The 27,126-nt window shown below is 42.6% G+C and overlaps 1 protein-coding gene across 1 annotated transcript; it reads left to right on the forward strand.

Moving 5' to 3' along the window:
* The first annotated feature begins 3,739 nt into the window (after window positions 1-3,739).
* On the forward strand, window positions 3,740-26,409 carry TMEM45A (transmembrane protein 45A). Its single transcript, XM_069867986.1, has 6 exons — window positions 3,740-3,964; window positions 15,921-16,130; window positions 18,087-18,299; window positions 19,024-19,208; window positions 21,790-21,935; window positions 24,133-26,409. Exons 2-6 carry the CDS (start codon window positions 15,941-15,943, stop codon window positions 24,224-24,226), a joined length of 828 nt encoding a protein of 275 aa, XP_069724087.1. The 5' UTR covers window positions 3,740-3,964; window positions 15,921-15,940; the 3' UTR covers window positions 24,227-26,409.
* The last annotated feature ends 717 nt before the right edge of the window (window positions 26,410-27,126 follow it).

Raw genomic sequence — 27,126 nt, forward strand, 5'->3', positions numbered from 1 at the left:
TTCCCAATGACAAAGGCAAAAATAGGAGGACATAGGGCATTTGGAAATAAGAAGTTTATTCGTCAGGTGGGCAGACACAAATGATGTGCTCGGGCTGTACTGTTCAGAAACTCTTGCTTTTCTCTCTTAGAAGACACAGTTTCTATCTGCAGTTACTTGATAGCTTGTTCGTACTGAGTGAATAGGATCTACCATGTCAGAAAGGTTATATTGGTATGATTACATGGTCATTTTGCCATACAGCAAGAGGAATATTAATCATATCAAACCCATGGCATTCAAGTATTGAGTGGTTGTACAAAATCATTCATAGCACTGACTGAACACTCACTACAAGGTTAAGCATCTAGAAGCAGTTGTTCCTTTTCTGGCAGACATATTAAGCAGGAAGAAAAGTGGAAAGAACCCAAGATGTTGTTATATTAGCTACAAGCTTGTAAACTGGCTGTATTAGTAATTTTAATTGTCTCTTACAACTGTATTGTAGAAAGCGATACTGAACAGGCAGGAAAACACACTACATTCTGAACAAGCCTTTCTTTATTTTACTTTGGTTTTATATATTTAAATTTTCTTTAAGGTATTTGCTGTTGTTTGTATTAATTCTTCTGAACACATTATGCCAGCAAGGAAGAGAAATTTTATACAATTTCTTATCTCCTTTGACCAACATGTGGCCCTTCAGAGATGAGTGAATATTCCTCCAGCTACCGGAGGGCTCAATTGCCTGCCTGTGCAACAGGTACGTATCATATGTTTGGAACTCTTATGGTGAATTAATTTTCTAGTCTTGGAATAAGGTAAAAAGAATAAGATGAAAATGAAGGAACGTCTAAACTTGACTGAATGTAGCAGTGCTGTTGGCCTTTCACCAGCCTTTGATAATAAATTGCTTTATTGTTTAGGATCATAGAATCATAGAATCACCAGGTTGGAAGAGACCCACCAGATCATCGAGTCCAACCATTCCTATCAAACACTAAACCATGCCCCTCAGCACCTCCTCCACCCGTGCCTTAAACACCTCCAGGGAAGGTGACTCAACCACCTCCCTGGGCAGCCTTTTCCAGTTCCCAATGACCCTTTCTGTGAAGAATTTTTTCCTAATGTCCAGCCTAAACCTCCCCTGACAGAGCTTGAGGCCATTCCCTCTTGTCCTGTCCCCTGTCACTTGGGAGAAGAGGCCAGCTCCCTCCTCTCTACAACCTCCTTTCAGGAAGTTGTAGAGAGCAATGAGGTCTCCCCTCAGCCTCCTCTTCTCCAGGCTAAACAACCCCAGCTCTCTCAGCCGCTCCTCATAAGACCTGCTCTCCAGCCCCTTCACCAGATTTGTTGCCCTTCTCTGGACTCGCTCCAGAGCCTCAACATCCTTCTTGTGGTGAGGGGCCCAGAACTGAACACAGGATTCGAGGAGCGGTCTCACCAGTGCCGAGTACAGAGGGAGAATAACCTCCCTGGACCTGCTGGTCACGCCGTTTCTGATACAAGCCAAGATGCCATTGGCCTTCTTGGCCACCTGGGCACACTGCTGGCTCATGTTCAGTCGCTGTCAACCAGCACACCCAGGTCCCTCTCCTCCAGGCAGCTTTCTAGACAGACTTCTCCCAGTCTGTAGCACTCCACAGGGTTGTTGTGCCCCAAGTGCAGGACCCGGCACTTGGCCTTGTTAAACCTCATGCCATTGGACTCTGCCCAGTGGTCCAGCCTGTTCAGATCCCTTTGCAGAGCCTCCCTACCCTCCAGCAGATCGACACTTCCACCCAGCTTAGTGTCGTCCGCAAACTTGCTAAGGGTGCACTCGATGCCTTCATCCAGGTCATTGATAAAGACATTGAACAGGGCTGGACCCAGCACTGAGCCCTGGGGACACCACTTGTCATTGGCCTCCAGCTGGATTTCACACCATTTACCACCACCCTCTGGGCCCGGCCATTTCCGTAGTCTCTAAGAGTTTATAGAATACTCTCTGCCCACACTTCTCTGTGGTTACTTTAACACACACTGCAATGGTTCTTGCAGCAGTACAGAATCCCTGCAGGGTTTCCAGGATGCTAATAAGAGTTTCTGATATCTGAGACACTAATTGTTACTTAAAATCACTTTTAAGTAATTTTAAGTATGGATGGAATTGAGGAATCCCAGGAAGAGACTTTTGCTCCACTGCCAAGGCACACTCATTCAACCACTGGTAAATAGATGACATAACTACAATTATCAGTTTCATTGACTGATTCAGCTCAGTCTAACTGAACACTCTTCCACAGCAGAAGGATATCCATTAAGTAGGAACTGATGCCATTATGTGAAATACGTGCTGCTGTCTAAAGAAAGTTGCAGAAGAAATTACTCAGACCAGGAAAGGGGAGAAGTTGCCACAGTTGCCAGGCTGGATTTCTGGCACACTGATTACAGGTGGTCCTTCTGGAAAATATTAATTGCCTTTTTCTCTGTATTCATTATATCGCCCTACCTGCAAAGGCATCTGCTTGCCAGGTGCTGAATGGTGTTTGCTGGAGTACTACCTATCCGACAGTGAAAGTGTCACTGTAAGGTGGTAAGCATGGATGGAGCTGTCTGAGAAGATAACCCAGGGTGAAAGGGCCAGACAGAAATACATTGTTGATCTAATTTTTAATCTTTACATGGAATTAATTTTGTCCACAAAAGCAAAAATGTTTTGGATCTTGAAAAGCAGAAATCTTAAATTGGGGGACTTGGGAAGGGGTCTCGGGGAGGAGCCTCAGAATTTGTTCCATGTTGTGACTATCTGTTGGGGAGAGTTGCCCCTTGCCTTGGCCATTCCAGCAGTCACTGTGGAGGTTGGCTGCTGACAGGAGTGGAAGGGGTCAGGGGGGCTTCTGGTGCAGTTTAAGTAGCGCTTCAAAACTTGATTATCACAACTTAGAATCATAGAATAGTTTGGGTTGGAAGGGACCTTGACGATCATCCAGTTCCAGACACCTGCCATGGGCAGGGACACCTCCCATGGGATCAGGCTGCCCAAGGCCCCATCCAACCTGGCCTTGAACACCTCCAGGGATGGGGCAGCCACAGCTTCCCTGGGCAACCTGTGCCGGTGCCTCACCGCCCTCAGCAGGAAGAAATTCTTCCTTATGTCTAGTCAAAATCTGCCCCTTTCCAGTTTATACCCATTCCCCGTAGTCCTAGCACTACAAGCCTTTGTGAACTTCCTGGCAAATAACTCAAAGGAGGATTTTTCCATATGTAAGGTTAGAGGATTTTTCCATATGTAAGATTAGAGGATTTTGGTGGTGTTCTCTGCTGGCTAACGTGACGGAGGTGGTGCAGTACAAGACGCTTTCCATTACGCTCTTAACGATTCCGTAATGTCACTAACTGTTTACCATAGCACGACATTTACGAATAAAACTGTGGCTTCATCCTTTTCAATTATATTTTTAGACGTTCTCCTTTTGGATTCAGGGCTTTGCCATACATTCCTGCCAAATTATAGGAACTACAGCCACGGGTGCTCATTTTTGCAGCGAAAACCACGGGGGTAGGGAAAGGTATATATATATCTCTATATATATATAAAACCAAGTCTCTGTTACATGCAGCGATCAAAGGAGGGTTTGTGTGTCAGAAAGTCTCTCAACTCTGTCTGCTTTTCCCAGCCTGCCCGCTCCCGGCTGCTTTTCCTGGAAAGTGAGGCAGAGGCGTGGGACGCACGCCGGGCAGAGTCGGATCCCTCCGAAGCCTCGTTTTTCCTGAGCCCCTTTTCTTTGGCTCTGCCCTGGATCCTCCCCAGCCAGGCGGAGAGGAAACCGCCCCCCCCCGCTACCCCGCCCGGGGAACATCTGGGAGGCTGCGCCGCCAACATCTGGGCGCATCCCCCGGCGGCCGCAGCCCCAGGGTCCCGGGCCGGCGGAGAAACCCCGGGGAGGGGGCGAGGGGCTGCGGGGCAGCCGGAGGAGGAGGCTGCGAGGGAGCAGGGAGGGAGGTAAGGAGAGCCCGGCTGCGGGAAGGGCTGGAGGTCTCTCCCGCAGATCGTGGGGGGAAGGCAGGGAGGGCGGCAGCAGGGGCAGGGATGAGGGAGGGTGAATATTCCCGGGTGGAAGAACGAGAACTACTCCATGTTTGCCTTAACTCGGTCCACGGGATGGGTGCAAACGCTCACCCCTGATGTAAAAAGCGCGGATGTGATTTCTACACCAGAAATAGTTTCTGAAAGGATCGCTGGTGTTAAAACCCGACTGTAGCTCTTGCAGGCACCCAGATTGTTTTACTGCAGGTATGAAAGTTTTGCAGCATTCGTTAAACAAAGAGGGATTAAGTGTTAGGGGTGGGAATACAACATGCACTAGTTTTGAGTTCCTTGCCTGATTCTCTTCTCTTCTCTTCTCTTCTCTTCTCTTCTCTTCTCTTCTCTTCTCTTCTCTTCTCTTCTCTTCTCTTCTCTTCTCTTCTCTTCTCTTCTCTTCTCTTCTCTTCTCTTCTCTTCTCTTCTCTTCTCTTCTCTTCTCTTCTCTTCTCTTCTCTTCTCTTCTCTTCTCTTCTCTTCTCTTCTCTTCTCTTCTCTTCTCTTCTCTTCTCTTCTCTTCTCTTCTCTTCTCTTCTCTTCTCTTCTCTTCTCTTCTCTTCTCTTCTCTTCTCTTCTCTTCTCTTCTCTTCTTCCCTGGATGTCTCACATGCAGATGTATATCCAAACCTGAATTTCCACGCAAAATCAAGACAATTTAAGTGTAGCTATGCCTACTTACTATATGAGAGAAACCCTAAAATTACATTATCCCGGCCTCTCTATTCTATTTCAAAATAGAATAACCCTTGGAAAAACACTTTCAGCCCCTGCATATGTTTCATTTTGTTTCATTTCTTCAGCAGTGAATCATAGTCTGCTCTCCTAGTAATACTTCAAACTTGACGTGGAATAAAACATTTCATTATCTTTCGGATAACTGACATTCTGAAATTTTAGAGCTTAGGAACTGAAGTACTTTAAACAAAATTATTCATGCTTCTTCATTTTTAAACCAAATATTTGATGATTGCTATACATTTACATGTATGTGAGATTTCTCCAGTATGTATAACTTTCTTTGCATCACCTTATATTACTGTTTCTGTAGACCTCTTTACATCATAGCATATGTTGCACCGTAAGTCACTGTAAGTACTTAGTAATTTGTAGAAGCAATTTATTCAATATCCGTTTTAGTTGCAAATTCATCATTGACTGTGCAGTTACCTTTCTGAAGTTCACTTGGATGTCTCTCATTGCTTTTCAAGGTTGCTTATGTGGACTTTTCCTGTGTTTTTCTCTTTATAAATGGAGCTGGGCAAACCAAACAGATTTATTTCAGCTGTGGAGAGTGTGGGAAGAAATGACTGCTGGGGCAGAAAAGTCAAATGAACCTTGAGGAGTGGCTTGAATAATTATGCCTCTGTTTAGGCAAAGTGCTCTGTTTACTCTTCTCTTGCACAGAAAATCTGACTGGGAATATCATTTTACTCAGTACCACAAAAGGCCAGTGCAGCAGCACAAAAATGGGCTGCTTGTTTCCAGTCTAAAGATGCACATGAATCAAGACTCCTAAGTGTCAAACCTCTTATCAACTGGCTCCTATTTCTAGGACATCTAATAACATCTATTTCTTAGATGTTACCAAACATTCTCTTACTCATTTGCAGTTGGCAGCAGTGATGATTTTGGTCATCTCTTCCTAGCTATAAGTAAGGCAAGCTCTGAAACCCAGGGATTAGAAATAATTAAATGTTGTTTCTGAAATACCTTAGTTTTTAGTAGAACACTACTCTACTGTGGCAATCCTGCCTTACCATGTAGCATGACCCAGACCTTGAGTTCTGACACTGCTTTTTGTTCCAGAAGAGAAAAAGAAAGCTTCAGTTTCTTCTAATCAATTTATGCCAAAATCAGGGCCTGCTACAACATTTTAATGCTGTCCGAGTGAAATTCCTAAAAGTCTTGTTCCACATGTCCTTGCACTTGAGACATGTCTAAGATACAGTGTAGCATTTGTAAGACCAGCAGTTTTGGAAGTGGATACAGCTCCTTGCTGTGGCTGCTGGTCTAATTGGAGTACAAAGCTTCTACTCCGTGGCATTATTCTTGCTCCCTCCACTAATTCTGTCATTGAGGGACACTGGGAATCGGAGCTGCTGCTACAGTAGCCTTGTGTTATGGAGGACTCTCCAGTTTCTGCTAACGTTGCAGTAGCACTAGCTGATTCCCATTTAGTGAGTACAAGTTGATCCCATAAAGAGGAACTTTACTTATTTCTCTGATGTGTTTTCCATTTGCCAGCTAGGCTAACTCAGCCAGCTATTCCTCTCAGGTAGTATCAATGTTACAGACTGCCTTATCAATGCTCCTATTTATTCATTAGTGTTTCCCTTTCTTTTCTGACTCTCACATCTTTCTGCTCTTGAGGGCATGTTTCCCCCAAGCAACAGTCAGTGGAGGCAGTGCACTTGCTCATCCTTGTGAAAAACAAGACATCAAGCACCCTAATCTCAGCAGCCAAGACTTGCAGAGAAAATTTCCAGGTTCACGGCAAGTCAGTGAAGGCAAATCTCTAGTTGCAAATCCCACATTCTGCTTTGTTGCATGGCTTTATGGAAATTACTGACAGGAAAGCTTTAGAACTCTTTTTCCTCTCTTGTCACAGCACAATATTGCAAGACCTAAACACTCAAATATCACTGATTATAGCATCCAGATTCATGAAATTTAAACATTTATTTTAACTCACTTTGCTTGCCGTATAAGAGCCCTGGGGGCTCACACTACCCAACTGTACTCCACAGATAGACAGGATGGCTGAAGGTTAAGAATCACTTAATCAAATAATTTCAGAAAGCAGAGATTCAAGAAGAAGCAGCTGGATCTCAGCAGGAGGATACAGCTAAATGCAGCACAGTGCACCACTAGAAGCCAATATTCTAGACACATGGCCCTGGTTTCCAGCCTCCTCTCCACCAGGGAACAGGAAAAGCTGACAGCTCTCAGAGCTGTCAGCTGCTTGTGGCCCAGGTATGAGCTGTTATGAGGATAATGGAGCTGGTTTGTAATTTTTTTTCTAAGAAAACTGAGTCCTTCTTATGAACACCAACTGGAGCTTATTAATGCTCTTGCCTTTGTCGAGGTGAGCTCCCTTTCCATTTTTGGTAACTTGAGACTATCCTTAAGATGAAAGCTTACTAGTATGCACAGCACAGCATGACATTTCTGCTTACCATATTTTGTTGATGTTTCGTGATTCATTAGAATAGAGTTGTCTTTATAATATTCCAGTTTCTCATTCGAAGCCCTCGGTCACCCCAGTATCTGGTACTGTATATAAGGAAGAAAAATCTAAATGCCTTTTCTGCACAATGGTAGCCACAGTAAGGGAGCAATCCTTGCAGCCAAAGAATTGTAAATCATATTGAGGTCAGCAAGTCCTTTCTTCCATAACTGAAGATCTATTGTTCACCAAGAACAGAATTCTTCACTTTTCTTTTTCAGGCCTGGCTTCCTTGCAGGTGGAAACCAGCATTTTAGGCCACCCCAACATTAAACACCTGGTTTTTTTGGTTGTATGTTCTTGTCTTCAGAAGTATCTGGAAACATAAATAACGATTGCAGCAACTTCTAAAAGTCTGTTAAATGCTCTGTAGGTCTCAAATGCAGGATTTGTCACAGTCCAGGTGGTCATTACTGTTTATTACAAATACTTAGCATAGTCCAGTGGGCCAGTCAGCTTTGTTGTCTTACTAGATCCTTCCATCAAAGCCCTGACTATATTGTGAAGACACTGTAAGAGGAGGTCCATAAATATTTGATTTCATTTCCTCTCAAGAGCTGGGCTTTGTGCAATAAATCATCAGCTGATATAACAAACTTTTGTTCTCTTGACATTTTCCTAGCCTATCTATCAGGAAGCAGAGAACATGGAATTACAAGGAGCAGACAGGGACTATACCCTACAAAACTGCCTTTGGTACTTAGGGAGCAATCATTTCACTGGTGGTGTGACCTCTGCTTGACCATGGGCCTTCAGGGATACCTACAGTCCTGCAGAGGTTGTTCATTGAAGAGACTTGGGCTGTTCTAAAGACAAGAGGAATTGACTTTAAAAAGAGGGAACATGTAGGAATTTCACTAGCTGGCACAATTCGAGCTAAAACAGGGAAGCAATAAGAGCTCTAGCTGAGCCCAGCACAGGGTGGACTGGAAGGGGAGGCAGTCCCAGATGTCAATGCAGAGCTCCTGCAGCACAGCAGTCACAGCATGTCCTTCAACCATGCTGTTTGTAAGACTGTGCTCAGCCATGGCTGCGCACAATCAAAACTTGCTGGAGTCTGCTGGGTTGGGAGGAGCCACACATTGGCAACACCTCACTTTGAGGGTAGCAGTCTGCTGTGACCCTCTGCTGGAAGCAAATTGCTGCTCTGCACAGGGGACAGCTGAAAGGTCACCAACCCACAGGAGACAGTGGCTACTGCTGGGCTCCAGTGGGCAGGGAAGTGACTAAAGCCAAACATACTCCTGCAGGAGGTAGCACTGTCATACCTGCAATAGTTTACTCACATGCCCACGCTATTTTACCCTTTATTTCAGTTAGTGCTAGGAAATACCAGGCTTTATGGCCAATAAAGAAATTATGAAACTTTCATAGGAAAAATGACTCTTATGTATCCCATGCAATTACAAGGTTTAAATTCTTATGTGTGTATTTTTTTGAACCTGTGGTGATCTGAATAAAATCCTCCAAATTGGCAGTCCTGAAGATGAAAAATTTCATATCCACAGAGTAGCAGCTGCTCTGATATCAAGAGCCAATTGTAAGATTATTATGGAGTGTTTGTTGTCCCTGAAAACCCCTGGAGATAGCCTGCTTGGGTTTGGGAACAGAAACAGAGTCAGCAGATACACAGTGAAAGGGGAAATAAAGCCAGAGAACTGAGGGTCATGAGAGATGACAAAACACAGTAAAGAGCACTCAAAGGGCAGAGAAGGACAAGTGTCTGTGAAGCAGGAGTTGTTGACAAATGCAAGGCACTGAAAGAAATGGAGCTGTTCAGATTGTGGGCCCAAACTCACCACTGAGAGACTGTGTCTTGGAGTCCCTCCTTTCTGTGGCCAGTATATAGAATTCTGGTCATTAGCTCTGTTTTCATCCCTGTCTTCTTGGCCTGAGGATTTTAGCAGAGTTTTAACTTATCTTTTACAGGCTTCAGGCTTCAGAGATGCCTATTAATGACATTTCTTTTTTTTTTTTTGACCTGAAAATCTTTATCTCCCACACTCTTAAGCCAAAACTATCAAGGCTGTACTGTCATTTTTTAGCATTTTAAGAAGACTTGCTTTCATTTGCATACACAGTTCTTAGTTCCAGCTTAATTCTGAAGAAGCCAGCTGAGTATTTCCTTAACACTAGAACAGTGATCTCATCTGGAAACGTGGAGCTGTAGTTGCTGAAACACTTTTAGTCATGACATGAAATCAGTACTGCATTTAGAGGGCAAAGTAATTACAGCAGACTTTGTTTTTCAAATCAGTGTGTCTCTCTGTTATGTTTACGGTTTAATGGCTTGAGGATAAAAGGCACTTGCCTCGTGAACATATCTTTAAATGCAAGTAGGAAACTTTGGTAGGATTGTCTTACTTGCATTCAACTTGACCAGATTAAAGTTTTTGGTAAAAGCTGCATGATTGCATGTTAGGCACTGATTAGAAAGTGTCCACAAATATGTTTTTTCCTTCTCTTATCTGAGTGCATTATTTTCAATGATGTTATGATCAATTCCTGTGGCTGTGATGGATAAATAAACATTTTGTATCAAATATTATAAGTTCCACATCACTATTTCCTAATCTAATGTAAAGGAGAATAATAATGCTCCGGTTTTACTGCTGCAGTAAATTTGCTAGTGTTTACTGTTTGGGCTTAACTTTTGTTATCATACGTTTCGGTAGCAGAAATGAACTCATTGCAGCAGAGTGAGTTTGTGGCCTCATAGCTTGTGCCGTTTCTCAAAAAAACTCCACATTTCTGGTTGACAGTCCTCTTTAACCTCTAACATCCCCCAGGGCTTGATAAACACAGGAAATTGCAAGGCATACTACTGTGGCAGGAGGGGAAGCTGCCTGCTACAGGGATAGCTCTGGTTCCACTACCACTTGTGTCCCATTCAGTATAGGTTACACTGCCTAAACTCTTGGCAGTGTCAACTCCCTTTAAACCTCTTCTTTAAAGGGAGAAGGGGGGGAAAAAGTGAAACTAATCTAGTTCTTCAAAGAAGCAATTGAGAAGCTGTCTGAGTAACCAGGTGGTATAGCTAGTATCTCCATACCACTTGCAAGATTTGCCTTTGTCCCCATATGGGTGGCCTCGAGAGATCAGCAATCAAACTGGCAGATGTTATGAAACATCCCTTTCCCCAAAGTTTGAAGATGTTTAAATCATCATGGAAGTCTGTTCCTTGCCTGTCTTTCAAGCCTCTGCTTGTGTGAGATAATGTTCAGGCTACAAAGGCAGCTTTTAATACCCACAAAAATGTACACCTATTCTTGAATACTCTCTTGGAAACTACTTTTGCTCATCCCCTCTTTTGCCAGTGGATCCCCTTATTCCCTTCTGACGACAAAGCATAAGATGCAGACTGAACCAAGTGGTGAACATCCCAGGTACACAGAGCATTACTGATACACAGGAATTTGTGGGCAACCTATATTTTGTTGACAATGTCTGAGGGTAAAATACTTTTGCAATACCATGCAGCTTTCCAGTTGCTGGTAAAGCTTGAATTGTGCAGAGCTTTCTGCAATTATTGTAAGAAAAAACATGCTTGGAGTTTTCACGTGTGGAAAAAAAAAAATCTCACTTTCACTCATAGCTGTAAATTACTGTTGTTCCTATTCCAATCAGCTGCAGAAACTTTGATTGGTACTTAAAATTTACAATCTACCTCAACAATTGAGTTTATTGCCATAATTATGGCTAATTACTTGTTTTCTCCTGTTCCTCTGTGACAAGGACGTGACATCCTTGGGCAAGGATGCCAGATTGAGGGTCCCAACTGAGGCTATTTGGGTCAATTAAAGGCCATGGATGCTCTTGATCCCTGACTGCAGCTTCCCCTCCTGCAGTGCTCCACACTGTCCCGAGAGCAGGGTTTCAAGGAGCACTTGCTGTGGAAATTCTGAATCTGGGCTGAGGCATGCACCTTGTCCAGTTCCTTGGGGTGGCAGCCCTGCTGGTTGGTGGGCAGGGAGCTTCTCCCAGGCTGAGGGGAGACCTCATTGCTCTCTACAACTACCTAGAAGGAAGTTGTGGAGAGGAGGGAGCTGGCCTCTTCTCCCAAGTGACAGGGGACAGCATGAGAGGGAATGGCCTCAAGCTCTGCCAGGGGAGGTTTAGGCTGAACACTAGGAAAAAATTTTTCACGGAAAGGATCATTGAGCACTGGAACAGGCTGCCCAGGGAGGTGGTTGAGTCACCTTCCCTGGTGGTGTTTAAGGGACGGGTGGACGAGGTGCTGAGGGGCATGGTTTAGTGTTTGATAGGAATGGTTGGACTCGATGATCCAGTGGGTCTCTTCCAACCTGGTGATTCTATGATTCTATGATTTCCTTTGCCAGAGTCAAAATTTTCTGATGCCCTGGTTGCTATGGCCCCACGGCTGCTGCTGGTGGTGGAAAGGTCCTGGGTGGTGAGGCTTCAAGGTGGGGACATGAAAATCTGAAATGAGCTGGCAGGGATCCTGTGGGTGCACACAGCAAGTAACGGGTGATTCGATCAGCAAAGGTCAGGAAGTTTGTTAATGCTTGTTGGGAAGCCAAACCAAGGGCTGTGGTGAGGTTATGCCACCTGTCTGGTGTGACTCTTGTAGGAACCACCACTGTTGATTTTGCCTGGCGGGTTTAGGAGCACAATTTGGACAGGGATAGGGTTGTGTAATCATGTCACCAGCTGCAGGTATGCATGCAGTACCTGGAGTGACTGGGTGGCTTTGGGGGAGAGTGGAGGGGCTGTGAGCAGACCCTGCACGGCAGAATCCAGACCTCACGGCATGCAGCTGTGGGGCATCCTAGGATTTCTTCTGCTTACATCTCTGGCAGATTACGTGCTTTAGGAAGGCAGTAGGCAGCAAGGAAGGTTTACTGCCCAGAACATGGCAGTGGCTGTGCCAGCACCCTTGCCCCTGAAATCACTGAGGGGATCTGGGACTGGCACATCTTGCAACTTCAATTCTCCAGTGATTTGTTTGCTAATTTATGGTGTAAGGCTCTGTAAAAAGCTCTCAGATTTATTAAGTATTGTCATAAAATGCTGGTGCCGTCTTTATCCAATAAATAGCACCTGAGATATCAAAACTAGCTGATTCTCAAGCTGTGCAGAAGAGCTGGCAGGAGCTGCTTTGTACCAGGCTGCACAGGGAATGCCAAAGCACAGCACAGAAAGGCAGCAGCCTGCCATCCTGTCCTCCTCTCCTTGCACACCTGCCTCACATCTCCCAGATCTAATGCTTGACTCTCCAGTGATCTTCCTACAGAAGAGGCTGCACTAATCCTTGCCATATCCATAGTGTCTAACCGAGTACCCAGACCATGTCATGTCACCTGGTTTACTTGCAGCAAAACTCAGTCACATCACTGTGCGTGGTGGCAGCTGATTTATAGACTCAGTAAAATAAACTCTCAGGTCTGATAAGAGACAACAAATTTGGAAGTTTAATCATTTTAAGGGGAGCTCTGTCATGATGTTTTCAAGTTTACAAAGGATTTTAAGTATAATTCATATAACTTCTTTCTGAAGCCTACTGTGTTGAGATGCAGTGTTCCAAAGGTCTGCCACATCAGCTGGCAGATTTGATATGTCTCTTCCTAGATAAATCCTACAAATAATCCCCAGTGTATTTGGATGAACTCAAACTGAAATTTATACTCTCTAAAGCCAATAATAAGTCATTGTTTTGCTTAGAGAAGAAAAATAATTTTCTAGTTCAGTAGCTGCTGTATCAATCCTTTCCTTTTCTTCTTTTCCCTTGTTCTGAAAGGCAAAAAACAGTTTTAGAGTGTCTTGATTGATTACTCAGAACAGAAAAATCCTGCAGTGATTAGAGCTCTAGATAGCCCAGGGATGAATTTACAGATTGAGAATTACTTTTGAAGCTTTGTAGACCATGCTCTACAAATGACATTAGCATACTGTTCTTCATTTGACTCTTCCTGCAGCTGTATTCTTCTAGAGGGAGGCTTTTCATAGGTTCAATTTACCTTTTTAATCCAGTATCTCTCTTTGATGTCGGATACAGGGTAAATCTTTCCATTTCAAGTGCTATATGTCTGTGGCGAATTACAAAATACCTAGTGAATGAGGTCTTTCTAATGAATAGTGTTCAGTGAGATCAGACATACGGTGAGGAAAGGCCATTCCCTATTCCTCCCTTCTTCCTTTCATTCAAAGAAGGAAAAAATCCAACATGTTTGAAAAGACAGCATTGCCTTTCGGTTTAGCAAGTTTCGAAAGAATCTGAAATGAAGTCTTTCAAAGCAAAAGAAGTATTTCAAAGCTTAAAGCAAAGTTTAGGTGACTGTCTAAAATTTCAGCTCCTGTAAATGCTGCCCTTTTTGAGGCAAACAATGGCATAGTGAGTGAGTACTGGCTGTGATGCACGAGCTAGTCAGACACTTTGAACTAAAGGTGTCCTGAGATGTGGTACGTCTCCTGCAAGACAGCGGGGGCTGTGTCTAACCTGTGGGGCTGAGGCCCTCAGCTGTGGGCTGCTTGAGAGTGAGCAGTGCTTTGCCCACCTGTAAATAAAACACACAGGCACCAACCCAGTGGGACTTTAAGGGTGGCTGGGGAGGCACGGGGAACAGAGGTAGGCTCTCCTGATCCTTGGATCCTTGGCTGCCACCTCCTCCTCCTGCCTTGCCCAGCCCACCCTGGGCCAGGATCAGAGATGTTCCGCTCACAAGCAGGATGATTTGGCACCTCTAACTGACATGGGCACAGCCCCAGAGAGGTTTAGAGCTTAATTCAGCATTTTGTAAGGGAGGATGGAAGCGGTCATGGATCATGGTGGTTGGGGTGCCTGGGCTGAAAACTGCTTGCCAGGTCTGCTCATCCTTGTGACTTTTTCTGCTGTGATCTGAGCAGCTGGCCAGCCACCAGGTGAGGAAAAGCTGCCCACAACAAGCTCTAGGCATAGCATCCTTACTTTTCTTCTTGATAGGAGCCAAGTGGCATGCAGAAGCCCTTCCCAACACAGCAGAAATCCCAAATAGAGTCCTTTACATTTCATAAAACATGTAAATACATCCCTCATTCCCCCTTTGGCTGCCCCACGGCTGGCAGGTGCTGCTCCCCCAGGAGCCTTCCCTGAGCTTGGTGCAGCCATCTCAGCGCGTTTTCCTTCCAGGCTTTGATATATAAACGCCAGGGCTGGCAATACCCACAAGGTCACATCCAGAAACGGGCTTGCTTGGGCAAGCACTATCACATTTTCCTTTGCTTGTACTTCAGTAAGTCTTCCCCAGAAACTAGCCAAGGGGAGTTTTATCTAGGGAAAGCTTTTAAAACTAACCCCTCACCCCTTCTGCAGCCCGTATAGAGGGGGAAATTAGCACTGGAAGAGGAAAAGACAGGCAATGAGGGCAAGACCCTCTTCAGCATCCCTGTTTCAATCACAGTCTGCCTCGTGCTATGCATGAACAATTGTATTTTTTTTTTCTACTCTTTTGTGGCAATATAGGTCACTTCTCCTTGTGCAGTTGGGTAATAGTTTTATGGCAGCTTCAGGACCTGTGCATGTGGAAAAGTTTCTCTTTAAAAAAAAATATAATAATTTATGCTTTCAGAGCCGCTTAGCCTCCAGAAATAGGAGAGTGCTCACCCTACGTGACTAAACAGCATTACGTGAACCATCTGCAAGTACTCCATGGCGCACAAGCCACAGTTTAAAACTCCTTATGCTACGCTGACCATAGGAAGTACTTACTGGAAAGAAAAATATACCAGAGCCTCCATGTTCTATTCATAACCAGATGGCTCTGATGTAGTGTGGTGATCGGATTTTTAAGTCAGCCGTGATAATAAGAGAAAGTACAGATTGCCAGTGCTTCTAAAGTGGTTATTCTTGATCGATGCCTGTGCAAACATTTAGTATGCTTTTGGGTCACAAGGCGCAAAAATTCAGTTTGTAATAAAGTAAATAAAAATTACAATTTAATGTTAGAACTGTCATTTCAATGAAGAAGCCAGTGGAGTTAAGTAAACTCTCCTAAAAGTTGGGAAGGTAACTAAAGTTACTAGGTTTTATTAACAGTATGACTTTTAAATGACTGTTTAACACTGACCAACTAATAACCTTATTACTTGATAATATGTATCTAGTTTTGGGTGTATAACTCACCTACCAAACATTAAGAATGACTTGATGTTTGTAAATCATAATGAGATTTCCAGACTGAAATAAAAAATTCAATTCATTAGTGAATAGCTACCCACTGGATCTGTGTAAAGTTAATTTTTCCTTCAGTCAAGTATTGTCTTGTTTTTTGTTTGTGGAGTAAATAAGTATAAAACCCTCTCTAAAGGTGAAAGAACCAAATTGTGAATAATCATGTTCTCTCCTTTGCTAGCTCATCTTCAACAGCATGACATGGTGTATGATGCCTTTTTTTCTCTTCACTTGCCAGCTCTGCATTTGAGGTCAGCTGCTTTGCAGTTGGGCCTCTTATTCTGCAAAGCTATGAAACTGGGGAGGCTGGATAGGGATTTGAAATGGCCAGGGATGATAAATACCCAGATTTATTTTTAATTTCAGTGTGAGTACATAGTTCAGTGGCACCTCTTGATCTATGCGAGGGGATAGTTTAAAATTATAACTCACAGAATTTTCCTACTATTCCCACAACTGACCTGCATTTGTTTCATCTTCAGGTATCACCTAACAGAAAAACATGGGCAATTTCAAAGGGCATGCCCTCCCTGGAAGCTTTTTCCTTCTTTTTGGCTTGTGGTGGTCAGTGAAGTATCCACTGAAGTATGCCTGTCGAAAAAACAAGAATGCTTGCTACCTTGGTTCCAGGGCAGGATTTCAGCGCCTGGAATTTGTTGAGGGGATTATCAAAGGTGTCTTTGCCTTGATTGGTAAGTAAGGCTGACTTGGGGCAGAGAATAAAAAGGCTATAGCTTTTAACACTTCTTTTTTAAAAATAATTTTTCTTTGAACAGCATGAATCTAAGAATTAGAGGGGCTACTGCTGTTAATTACAGACTTACAGCTGTAACACGGTTCCTATCCACAGTGCTCTTCTGGAGCTTCTGACAACTTCACAGCTGGTCCACCTGAATGTTCACATGTCACTCACTACTTCGGGGGAAGATAAGGTATTTAGGCAAGGGGCTCTCACATGCAGACTAGGAACACCAGTCTTTGGGGACATTGCTTCTCTATTTTAAGTCCAGCCATCTCAGATGTCAGTAGTCTCTACTGAGTTATTGATAAACTATATCAATGCAGATGTGTGCAGCTGACTGGAAATCCCTAGTTCTTGCTTACATTCCAGCATGCTTTGTATAAGCAATTTGCGTTTATAGAGTAAGTAAGCTAAATAACAAGGGCCAAGGGGAGCTCAGCATATGTGGGTCACAAGTTGAAAGGCTCTTAATTTTCAGTATTTTTAGATTTTTAGATTCTGTCTTCAGATGCTCAGAGTTGCCTGGTGTCTAATCAACATGCAGGCTGTGCCAAATCTTTTACTTTTCCTTACTCTACATCAGTTAAGATATGTCAGCACTGAAGTGCTGTTGTGCGTACAGTATATACTTCGATACCCTTAATAAATTATCAAAATGTAAGTAATAACATTCATTTTGAGGTGTGAGTGGGACATCTTTCTATAAATTTCGCAGCCAGTGACTAGAAGTGGTTGGACCACTAAAACACTAATCTAGCTCTTTTTTTTTTCACCCTGAAATGAAAAGCTTTTATTTTAACATATGGTAATTTCAATTCCAGTCAACTATGTGGACAAGAAAGCCTGGCAAGGGCAAACACTAAAAGCAGCAGAAAGAATAAAACCTGCTGTTTCTTTATTAGGAAGATTTGAAATAAGGTTGGAAAAACACTGCACTTGCTCTGTAGCAGATCTACTTACACAGCAGTATTCTGTCCCACACTTTAGAAACAATATCATTAACATTAACATTTTAAAAACATAATGCATTTTAAACCCTTCTTAAACTTCACTGATCATATAGAGTACCTAAAAGCAGCTTTCCCTTTTCTGGAGTACTTCAGCTATTTAGCAAGACACCAAGGGGCCAAGGTAAGGGAGGCAGTGGAGCAGCAATTCAAATCCTAACTTAGTGTATATTCTCATGGGACCTTTAATAACTCTGCACAGTGAAGGGATTTCCTTTTATAGCTTTATAGGAAAGAGCGCCTTTGAATTAAGTGTTTGAACTCTGTTGTCCTGCATATTGCAGGGGACTGAAGTGGTAAATCTTCTTTCTTTTGTGGACTTTAGCATGTGTTAAATGCATGTTTGAACCACTGAGAAAGGCAGCTGAAAAATTCAGTCAGAGGATTACTACAATAGCAATTGTTTAAAAAAAAAAAGCTGCACAGAATAACTGTCTGCATTTTCACTGCTGGAAACTGTAAGATGCAAATAGTTCCATCAGGCATGGAGCCGGAGCCTGGTTTCCTCTGGCTTTCTCCTCTGGATAATGTGATGCTTAATATGTGCTTGAGCTTACTCAATGGTCTTTCCCTTAGCAAAGCAACTTATTTTCCTTTTTCTCCACCCACTGACTATTTTCTTGGAAGTGTATATAAAATTAACATTGTTGAGGCCTCTGTGCACGTTCCCTTGAATTTGCACAACATGTTTAAAATCTTATTGGGAATGGCTGAACTGGGCAGAAGGGAGTAACACACAGAGCAGTCACCCAGATCAGTCCTCAGGCAGCTAGACTAAACCCTAAACTGCCTGTCATTATGCTGTATGGGGGTATATTGTTGCCTCTGTTGTTTGCGTAAAGACTTATCATCAGGTTAAGGACCAGGACAAACATTCATACTTTTCATTTCATGTGCAGGAATGGTAGCTGAGCAGTTTGTTCCTGATGGACCTCATCTGAAGTTGTATAATTATGAGGAAAAGCACTGGGATCACTTGATGAATTGGCAACATGCCACGATGTACCTCTTCTATGGCATTTCAGGGTTGGTTGACATTGTGGCTCATGGGACCAATGCACTGCCAGTGGCCATGGACAGGATGATGCTTTCCATAGCCGTGTTTATTGAAGGTCAGTTTACCTTTCCCTGCAGAGGTGCACGTGAAACTTGCAGAGGGGACCTTTGGTCTGGGCATCTCAAATCAGCTTTAGAGAACCAGTGTATGGGAGCTGGGTGTTTAACTCCCTGAAACACTTAAAAAGATCAGTCTTGGCCTTCCTTAAACTGTTGAAGGTTTGTCTGCACTGCAGCCCAGAGAACGACCACATGTAGAGATGTATCTGTGCTTTCCTAGCTGGCTCAGAGAGCAACAGAAACATTATGGAAAATCGCAGCACAAGAGTGTTTTGGGTTAAGTGCTCAGTAGTTCAGATGTGTGCTTCAATGCAGGCACTGACCTGGAACACAACTTGTTAGATAAAGCCAGTGTGACTGCATTTACATACACAGCAATTACTTGAATTGCATTGAACCCATACGCAGTTTGTGTTTTCTGTACACACAATGTATCCAATAGCACCCCTATGGTTACACTGCAAACATAGATGAATAAGACTTTGGGTTAACATGTTGTAAATGAAAGGTGACAGAGCTGCAGCTTCCAGTGCAATTTCCTGCTCAAGAGTAGTATTACACAGTATGTAAGCATTAGTCTTAAAAAATTACTCACAGTTAAACTGAGAAGGTGATATTGGCATAAAGAGAAATGCTAAATGTTCACTCTTTTCCAAACGTATATGTAGGGAGATTATAAGGCAAGAAAAGGTCTTCAGCTGATCGCTTAATTTATTCCAGGTTTCCTCTTTTGCTACCATCTTCATGGGAGAGCCATGCTGGATATTCACGTTCATCAGTTATTGCTATTTGCTATCTTTGGCGCTGCTGTTTGCATATTTCTGGAAGTTTTCTTCCGTGGCAGTATTGTGCTAGAGATGCTCCGTACAAGCCTCTGCATATTACAAGGCAGCTGGTTCTGGCAGGTAGGTCACTTTTCTGCCTTGGGAATTTCTTCCTTCACCAAAATCAGTCATTTGCTCATTTACAGATGTTTTACAGCTGATATAATATATCTTTTAAATTCAGTCATCAAAGGGCTCATAGGAAACATTGCACTATTAATGTACCTTTAAGGAGATAGAAGCGCTTATCATATCTGTTTTACAAACAAAGAACCATTTTACCTCTAGGTGGTTTTGTGGAGCTCTCCCTTAGGAATGAACATCCACTCTGACGTCTGCAACATCCTGTTCAGAATTTCCCAGCTGAATCACAATGACTTTACAGCCCAGCAGTATATGCTGTTCTTTACAAAGACAGTCCCCACTGTCAGCTGCTTGAGCAGTGTGTGAATGCCCAGCGGAGTACTGGACAAATAAGGCAAAGCACCCATTGACATTGTCTGAAAGGGAATGAAGGTGCAAACTGCTTTTCATGTCGGCTGCCTCTTTCTACTTTTTGAAAAGTATTGGAACAGTGGCAACCTAGGTCTCAAAGGTATTTGAGCTCCCAATTTGCATTAAAATATTGAGTGATGTAAACCCCTTCCTTTTCCAGTGGCCGAGAAATTGTGTAGAAACTTCAATATTTCAGACATATGGCTCCCCAAAAGACTTTTCAAAATGTAGCTGCCATGCTTCACCTTGTGATTCTATCCAATTAATAGATATTTGAAAGCAACCCTTTCTTTCCTGTCAAACAAGAGAGAGAATTTAATTAATTTCTGCCATTTTGTAACAAAGAAATAGGAGCGTTAGTGCCGATATGTGTTTCAGCTTATAGTGGAGAACTGAGGTCACTCCAGTGATTTTGTTTTCCGGCATGTCTAGACTGGCTTCCCTCTTTTTATATGTTGGCCAGACAGGCTTAATAAAAACGTTTGCTGTTCCTTAGGAGAACTGGACACTCAGCACCAAATCAAATATTTAAATACTTACTCTGGCAAGCAAGCAAACCTCTGAAACAGCAGTATTTTTTGATAAGTGAACTCAAGAACCTGGTGCTGCAGTATGTGGTGCTTTATTTTCTTGTTTGTAAACTTTTCTTTGGTGATTTAAAAAGTTTTACGTAGGAGGAATTAGATGAAACTATTCTTTGTTGTCTGCCTAATCTAATTTTAGAACAAGTTATTCCTTTAGCTCTGGAGACAATGTGGTTTTTGTTTCAAAGTAAAAAATTGAAGAGCTAAAAATACAAGAGATTTAAGTGTTACTTTTTTTCACACTCACATCAGACTTCACCTGTATATGTGACTGAAAACCGCATACTGGCTGCAGCATGACAAATTTGTAAAAGGTAAAGGGACTTTCTGCATCATCACACCCTCATTCATTGAATTCTCTGCATGGAAATGCAAAATGCACTCCTCCCCTCCCTCTTCCTCTCCTCCTCTTCCCAGCTCCTAAATTCTCAGCTAAACTGCTGAGCAGTGACTTTGAAGAGTATTAGGCAGTGCAGAGGACCTCTGCTCGTCAAGGCAGACCTTTGTAGCCATGGGATTACTAGTTTTTGAGTTTATGCATTAATCTGAATTTCCTAGCTTAGAATAAACAAATTAGCTATGTATTTCGCATGAACTTACAGGCTTGGATGAGAAAGTTCCATTCTTATTTAATTTCAAAGCCTGACCTTTTCCCCAGGTGTCCCAGAAGAAATAGACTTATGTCTCTCCTTTATTTATTAATTTATTATGCATCTTCTGAATCATGTAACATTGAGCAACGAAGCTGGTGAAGGGGCTGGAGAACAGGCCTTATGAGGAATGGCTGAGAGAGCTGGGGTTGTTTAGCCTGGAGAAGAGGAGGTTGAGGGGAGACCTCATTGCTCTCTAGAAATACCTGAAAGGAGGTTGTAGAGAGGAGGGTGCTGGCCTCTTCTCCCAAGTGACAGGGGACAGGACAAGAGGGAATGGCCTCAAGCTCCGCCAGGGGAGGTTTAGGCTGGACATTAGGAAAAAAAATTTTCACAGAAAGGGTCATTGGGCACTGGCAGAGGCTGCCCAGGGAGGTGGTTGAGTTACCTTCCCTGGAAGTGTTTAAGGCACGGGTGGACGAGGTGCTAAGGGGCATGGTTTAGTGTTTGATAGGAATGGTTGGACTCGATGATCTGGTGGGTCTCTTCTAACCTGACTATTCTATGGTTCTATGATTCCCAGATGCTGTCGGAAAGGACTGAGACAATGCAGATGTCCAGGCAGATTTACTGTTTGGTGATGTGCTTGCAGTTCAGATCATACATGGCTGAGCACCAGCCCCTTTCCTTACAGCAAGGCATTGTGACAGCTGCAGGACTTGTTAGACTGGCTCCTTGATTGGCTGGGCAAGAGCAGGGGATCTCTGGGGCTGGCTTTGCATTTTCAAAGGCATTTCTGCACAAAAATGTTTAAAATGATCCATCGCATCTGAGTGTGACTGCAAAATTGTTTTTAATAGTAATAATAAACACAGAAATAACCAACACCATGAGCAAATGAAATGTCTGCCTTGGGATGGGTGGCATAATACATGGTACAGCATAGGATATGTGTCAAATGATGTTTGCTAAATATCTTATATTATATTACAGATTGGTTTTGTGCTTTATCCTCCAAATGGAAGCCCAGAGTGGAATCAGATGGATCATACTAATGTGATGTTCCTGACCATGTGCTATTGCTGGCATTATGCGTTTGCTTTTCTTATACTTGCAGTAAATTACACAATCGTCAGTTGGTAAGTTACTTGAAACACCAAAACTTTGGGGACCTGTCCATTTAGTGCAGTAGGAGCTATAGTTTAGAAAAATTTCACTGATAAAGCAAAAGGTTTCCACAAAGTAATTAATTGTCTTGTAAGGTAAAAATAAACATAGACACTGCTAATCAATGAAGAAAACATGACTCATTGCTTCAGCAGAAAGAGGGAAAACATTTACAAAGTGCAGCTCTGACAGCATAATGCTTCTCACATAAAATGAGATCTTATTCATAGTCTTCCACTCTTGCAGATGCATCAGAAATTACAAGGAAAAGAGACTATTTTCCCTACAACATCTTCTTTCTCAGTGCTCATGTCTACTAATTGGAAGTGGCTCAGACTTTATGACCTAATTGAAGATTACTGGACAGGTTTCATTGCTAGCAATTTCCTATGATTAGACCTGATTTTTTTTTCACTAGCCAGTTTCATCCCCTGGTTTCTAAGGTTAGCCCTTTTCTTCGCCACCCACTGCTAATTCTGACAAAATTCCAACTGCAGAATTAACTGGGTTATAGGAATGAGTCTGATTCTGCCCTGTGCCATCATCTTCTGGGTACAGGACCTTACCAAGCCTTTGCAGGCTGTCACACCCTGAGGTAGACAGAGTAGGACCCAGAACTGTATTTAAACATTTAGTTTATTACCTATAATGTTACAATTCTAAGTCAAGAATATAAGCTTAAGTCGAGACCAATATTAGCATCCTATAAAGGTTTGAAAAAGGACCGTATGACCTGTACGGAGTTCAGTGATAGAGTCTTTAGATGTTTCCTTGAAGCTGCTGAGAGTGAAGTTTATGCAAACACTCCGGTGCTTGTGGATTGTGGACGTCAGTGGGGGAGCTCTGATTTGTGTTTGCTCCTCTCATTCTCTTATAGTCCGTTCTGGAGTGATAACATCTGGGGTACCAGTCTGCCCATCTCCTATACGATGGTAGGGGACAGTGGTTTGCAGTACAACTCCCACCAATGTGTAAGAATCCAGAGAACTCCAGGGTCATAGATCAGGTTGTTTCCATCACATAAAATTAAGAGTCTAAACCACATATGTAGATTTCTATTCACAAATCTTGTTAATACTTTTGTTCTGAGGATCATCTCTGAGTCTTCTTTTTTTGTTCCACAGTTATGATGTACCTCTGCACACCTGTGTAGGTATGCGGGAGGGGTGACCGTGGGCTAGTTTGGTCATCCTGATAGGCAAACGAATGGCAGAGATATAATCGCACGTTCTCCCCTACTTATCCTTGCTGCACAGATGGCCTTTGCTATGGCCACTGACTTGGAGTGGCCACCAGACCTCCATCTGGCCCCTCTCCACCCTGCGACTCAGCAAAGCAGCAGCCCGCTTCAGCAACTTCAAGGGGGGAGGGATATGTCACATGCACTGTTCTAAACACGCATTTCTTCCCTTACTTTACCCCTACAATCCTAATAGCCCTATTTAACTATGCTTTGGCCATAGGTAGTTCTTACAGTCTTGCTTTGCACTGAGGACGTGCCATTTTTGGATCTCAGTCTAAAAGGCACAGGCACTCAAGGTTGGGTAACTGGTTTGTTGTATGAAGGATGGCAACTACAGAAAAGGTGACAGCAATCTTATATCCGTTCCATCATTCCCAGCTGCCGCAGCATCAGACAAGCCCCTCAGATTGGTCATGGCACACTGCTCAGAGTAACCATTTGTGGCAAGGCTGACCAGACTCACTCTTCTTCACAGTGTTACAGTACTCTTCCAAGTGAATGCTGCTATCAGTCTTGCACCTGCACAACACTGAACTTTCTAGATGTTACACTGAAGTTCACTCAAGTTGTATGCTTTTAGATGTGTCCGTGGAAACAAGCTCTTACATGTAGTACATACCAGTGGTATTGTTAAAGGCAGCACATGCTAATGTCATGGTCCATGCTTGCATTGTATCACGGCCACTCATGCAAAAATACATGTACATATAATTAAGGCCTAGGGTTAAATTCTGCTCAGATTCTGCTTGAAATCACTATCACCTCTCTGTGCTGCCTTCCACAGTGGCTCACTTCCATTCTTCATAAATCAATCATCCTGACTCCTTGATGAGATGCAAGAGTTAAACATTTTTTTACTATGTAAAAATGTCCAGATGCGACTTTGAGGTACTACTGAACTCTTTTTTTGTTGTTGTTGTTTCCAGGGCAGTTCGTTCAAAGGTTAAACAGTCACAGACCATGGAAATGGGATTACTGAAAACATCTGAACGAGATCAGGAGTCAGAAGATGAAATTTAGTATGAGTATGGCTTGATTAGTTTACCTGCTCTGCCATTAAGCTGATTGATACCTCATTTCTAGACTTGTTTGACATCTTATTCATTATTTACTACAACTTGCTATGCAAATATCATCCCCCAAGTACTGTCTACATCTACTCAGTTACATCCTATTTGCAAAGGGTAAGCTTAGTATCGATATATGGTGGTTGCACTAGTGCCTTGTTTATCACATGCTTCAAAGAAAACCAAACTAACATTAGACAGACTTGGAGTGGATGAGGTGGCATGATGAAGACTGTATGCATGCCTCATTAAAAGATAAGAAAAATGTTTTCCAGCTGCTGCTGAGCAGACTGGTACATTTTCATAATTAAGGTGTCCAACTAAGTGTGTTCATTGCCCTGCAAGTAACTGCATAAATAACTGTGCAGCCCTGGAAAACAGTAGAACAAGATAAAAAAGTCAGTCTTGCAGCTGTCTTGTATATCACCTTGGTGTGTCTGCTTGTGGCTTTGTGTTAAATGGAAAGAAACACTCACTGCAAAGCCATTCAGTGTTTCCTTGAAGAGTGTGTAACGTGTTCACTCCTGCAGAGACACTGCCAAGCACATTAGAAGGATGAAAAAGGTGTATGATGACCAAAAGCCACTGTAATTATTCATTCTCGTGCCTAGATAGTCCTGCCTCTTTGCTATCATTTGACTTTGAAAGGCAGTGAAGTGAGTCTGCTTTCCCTCAGTGCTTGGAGCAACTTCCCCAAGCATCTTTTTCAGTGTAAACCAGAAAAATGAGTTGCATAAAATAATTAATTTCAGTAAGCTGATTGCTTAAAAAGAAAGAATAATTTGTAAATTAATTCGTAGTTCAAGGAGATCGTAGGATTCAGGAAAAAAAAGTTTAAAGGCTTTTTCTAAAGCTCTTTTACCTTCAACACACATATTCACTTCAAATTTAGGACTCAGTTTTTACCTTCGCTTTTTCAAGGAGTATCTTCTTTAGCTGCATGTGCTGTTATGCTCCATTTTGAACCATCAGGCTTATCCATGCCTTTCCAAAATCAGTGAGGTCATTTATTCTGAAGAAGATCTTCAGAAAGTACTTTGCTTCTCATAAACAGGAATAATGCAAATTTCTTCACTGCTTCTCTTGATAAACTATATCTAATACTGTACTAATATTAAGGTGCTATATCTCTAAACTGAAGGATAATCTAAGCAGGAAGAAAAGCAGGGTAAACTTTGATATGTCTTCTTAGAAGACTTCAGTTGGTAATTTTTAAAAATTATTTTAGATCTTTACTAAGTATCTTGAAGAGACACTTGTAACCAGGTGTCAGATTATCCAGATGAATCTACTTTGGATAGCAAATTAGTTGGCTCACAGACTTTTCTGTGTTAAGAAGTGCAAAATGGGAAACTGCAGATGAACAGCCAAAGATCACCACTTTTCTAAATAACTGCCCTTCTTCAATGCCTTTCTCTGAAGGGCCGTGGAGATTTTGGGAAACTATACTCAAGTCTGGCTCAGGACACGCTTGTGAGCTAGATATCAGTATAGCATTTTTGTAGCTCTGTGTCGCAGTTTTGCAATTGTCTCACTGTAAACTCTGAATTAATTGATATTTACTCCACTCTGCAAATCTAAGACTTGAGTTTCGTTACTGTGATTCTATTAAAATCAGATTTTATGTTGACATAAGCCAGAAGAAAGATCCATGGTGTTGATGAGGAGCTTGTCTCTTGGTTGCAGCAGGGATGCACTGACCGAATGCGACATCTTTGCAGCCAGCTATAACCTTGCCTTCATTGCACCACATCACTCTTGTCTCTAGATATCTGGGATTTTTTTAAAGGGCAGATTTTTTTTTCCTGTTAGCATGGTTGGTGTATAAGGCTTCTGCACTGCTGGGCAATGAAGACAGTGGCAATGTATTGAAGAGAATTTGGGGATTATTGCAAAAGTCTGTCATAATAAGCCAAAATCAGTTGACAAAGTGACTGTCATGGGTTTCAATAACCTGAGTGAGCTGTGAACGCGAAGGGTGCTTAGCAAACTCTCCTTTTGAAAAAACATTCTTTTTCAGAAACAAAATGTCCCAGTATGCAAATGCAATGGTTAGAAGAGTGTCTGCCTGCCATCGTTCCTCCTGTGAACACCTCAACCTGGTGGCTCTGTGCTTACCTGCACCACGGCACTAGCGCAGAAGCGGCTGTAGGTCTGTGCATTTTCTTGGGAGAAAACCTGAGCAGAATTTATGCTGCTGAGATGTATCACTTGTATCTCCCTCTGTATCCTTGTTGTGAATCTCCGGTAAATGATCAAAGAACTGGACAAATAAGCCCATTAGACAAAACCTGCTGGTTTTTGTGCAGCCACACTTAGCAAAGATGCCTTTAAAGAAGCCCGACCTGGAGGCTGATGCAGTCTGTGACACAGAACTGTAGGGCAGGACTCTTATAGAAACTCTCTTTGCATATGAGAAAGTGACATTGCATTATTAAGCTTGAAGAAATGCAAAGAAAAATAGATCCTGAAGACTCAAAGAAACAGTAGTCTCCTGGATTTAACTTTTAATACATAGAATAAATGTAGAGTATATCTCATAGTGAGGATTTGTGCCTGGTGTATTTTTGGTGCCACAAAGGAAAGAAATATCCCTTTTCAGGGCAGGGTTTTGTTATGCAGGACACCCCACCCATTCTTCTCAAGCATTGTTCAAAGTTGGTGCTCAGGAACAGTAAGGTACCTATTACAATGAAAAAGGTGCGACCTTCAATGTTTCACTAGCAACAGATTTAGCTTGAGTTAAATGAGTGGAGGGAAGTCTGACAAGTTTACAAATGCCACTCAGAAAAAGGTAGCTGCTCTCAAGAAAATTTAAATTATTGTTAAATATCGATGCCTTTGAAAAAACTA

The sequence above is a fragment of the Phaenicophaeus curvirostris genome, chromosome 1, assembly GCF_032191515.1.
Source record: "Phaenicophaeus curvirostris isolate KB17595 chromosome 1, BPBGC_Pcur_1.0, whole genome shotgun sequence".
Lineage (NCBI taxonomy): Eukaryota > Metazoa > Chordata > Aves > Cuculiformes > Cuculidae > Phaenicophaeus > Phaenicophaeus curvirostris.

Excerpts from the sequence above, each read along its gene's own strand:
- TMEM45A (XM_069867986.1), top strand. The coding sequence starts at position 15,941 with ATGGGCAATTTCAAAGGGCATGCCCTCCCTGGAAGCTTTTTCCTTCTT. Across the intron at positions 16,131-18,086 it reads AGGTGTCTTTGCCTTGATTG|GAATGGTAGCTGAGCAGTTT; the intron begins GTAAGTAAGGCT and ends TTTCATGTGCAG. Across the intron at positions 19,209-21,789 it reads AAGGCAGCTGGTTCTGGCAG|ATTGGTTTTGTGCTTTATCC; the intron begins GTAGGTCACTTT and ends ATTATATTACAG.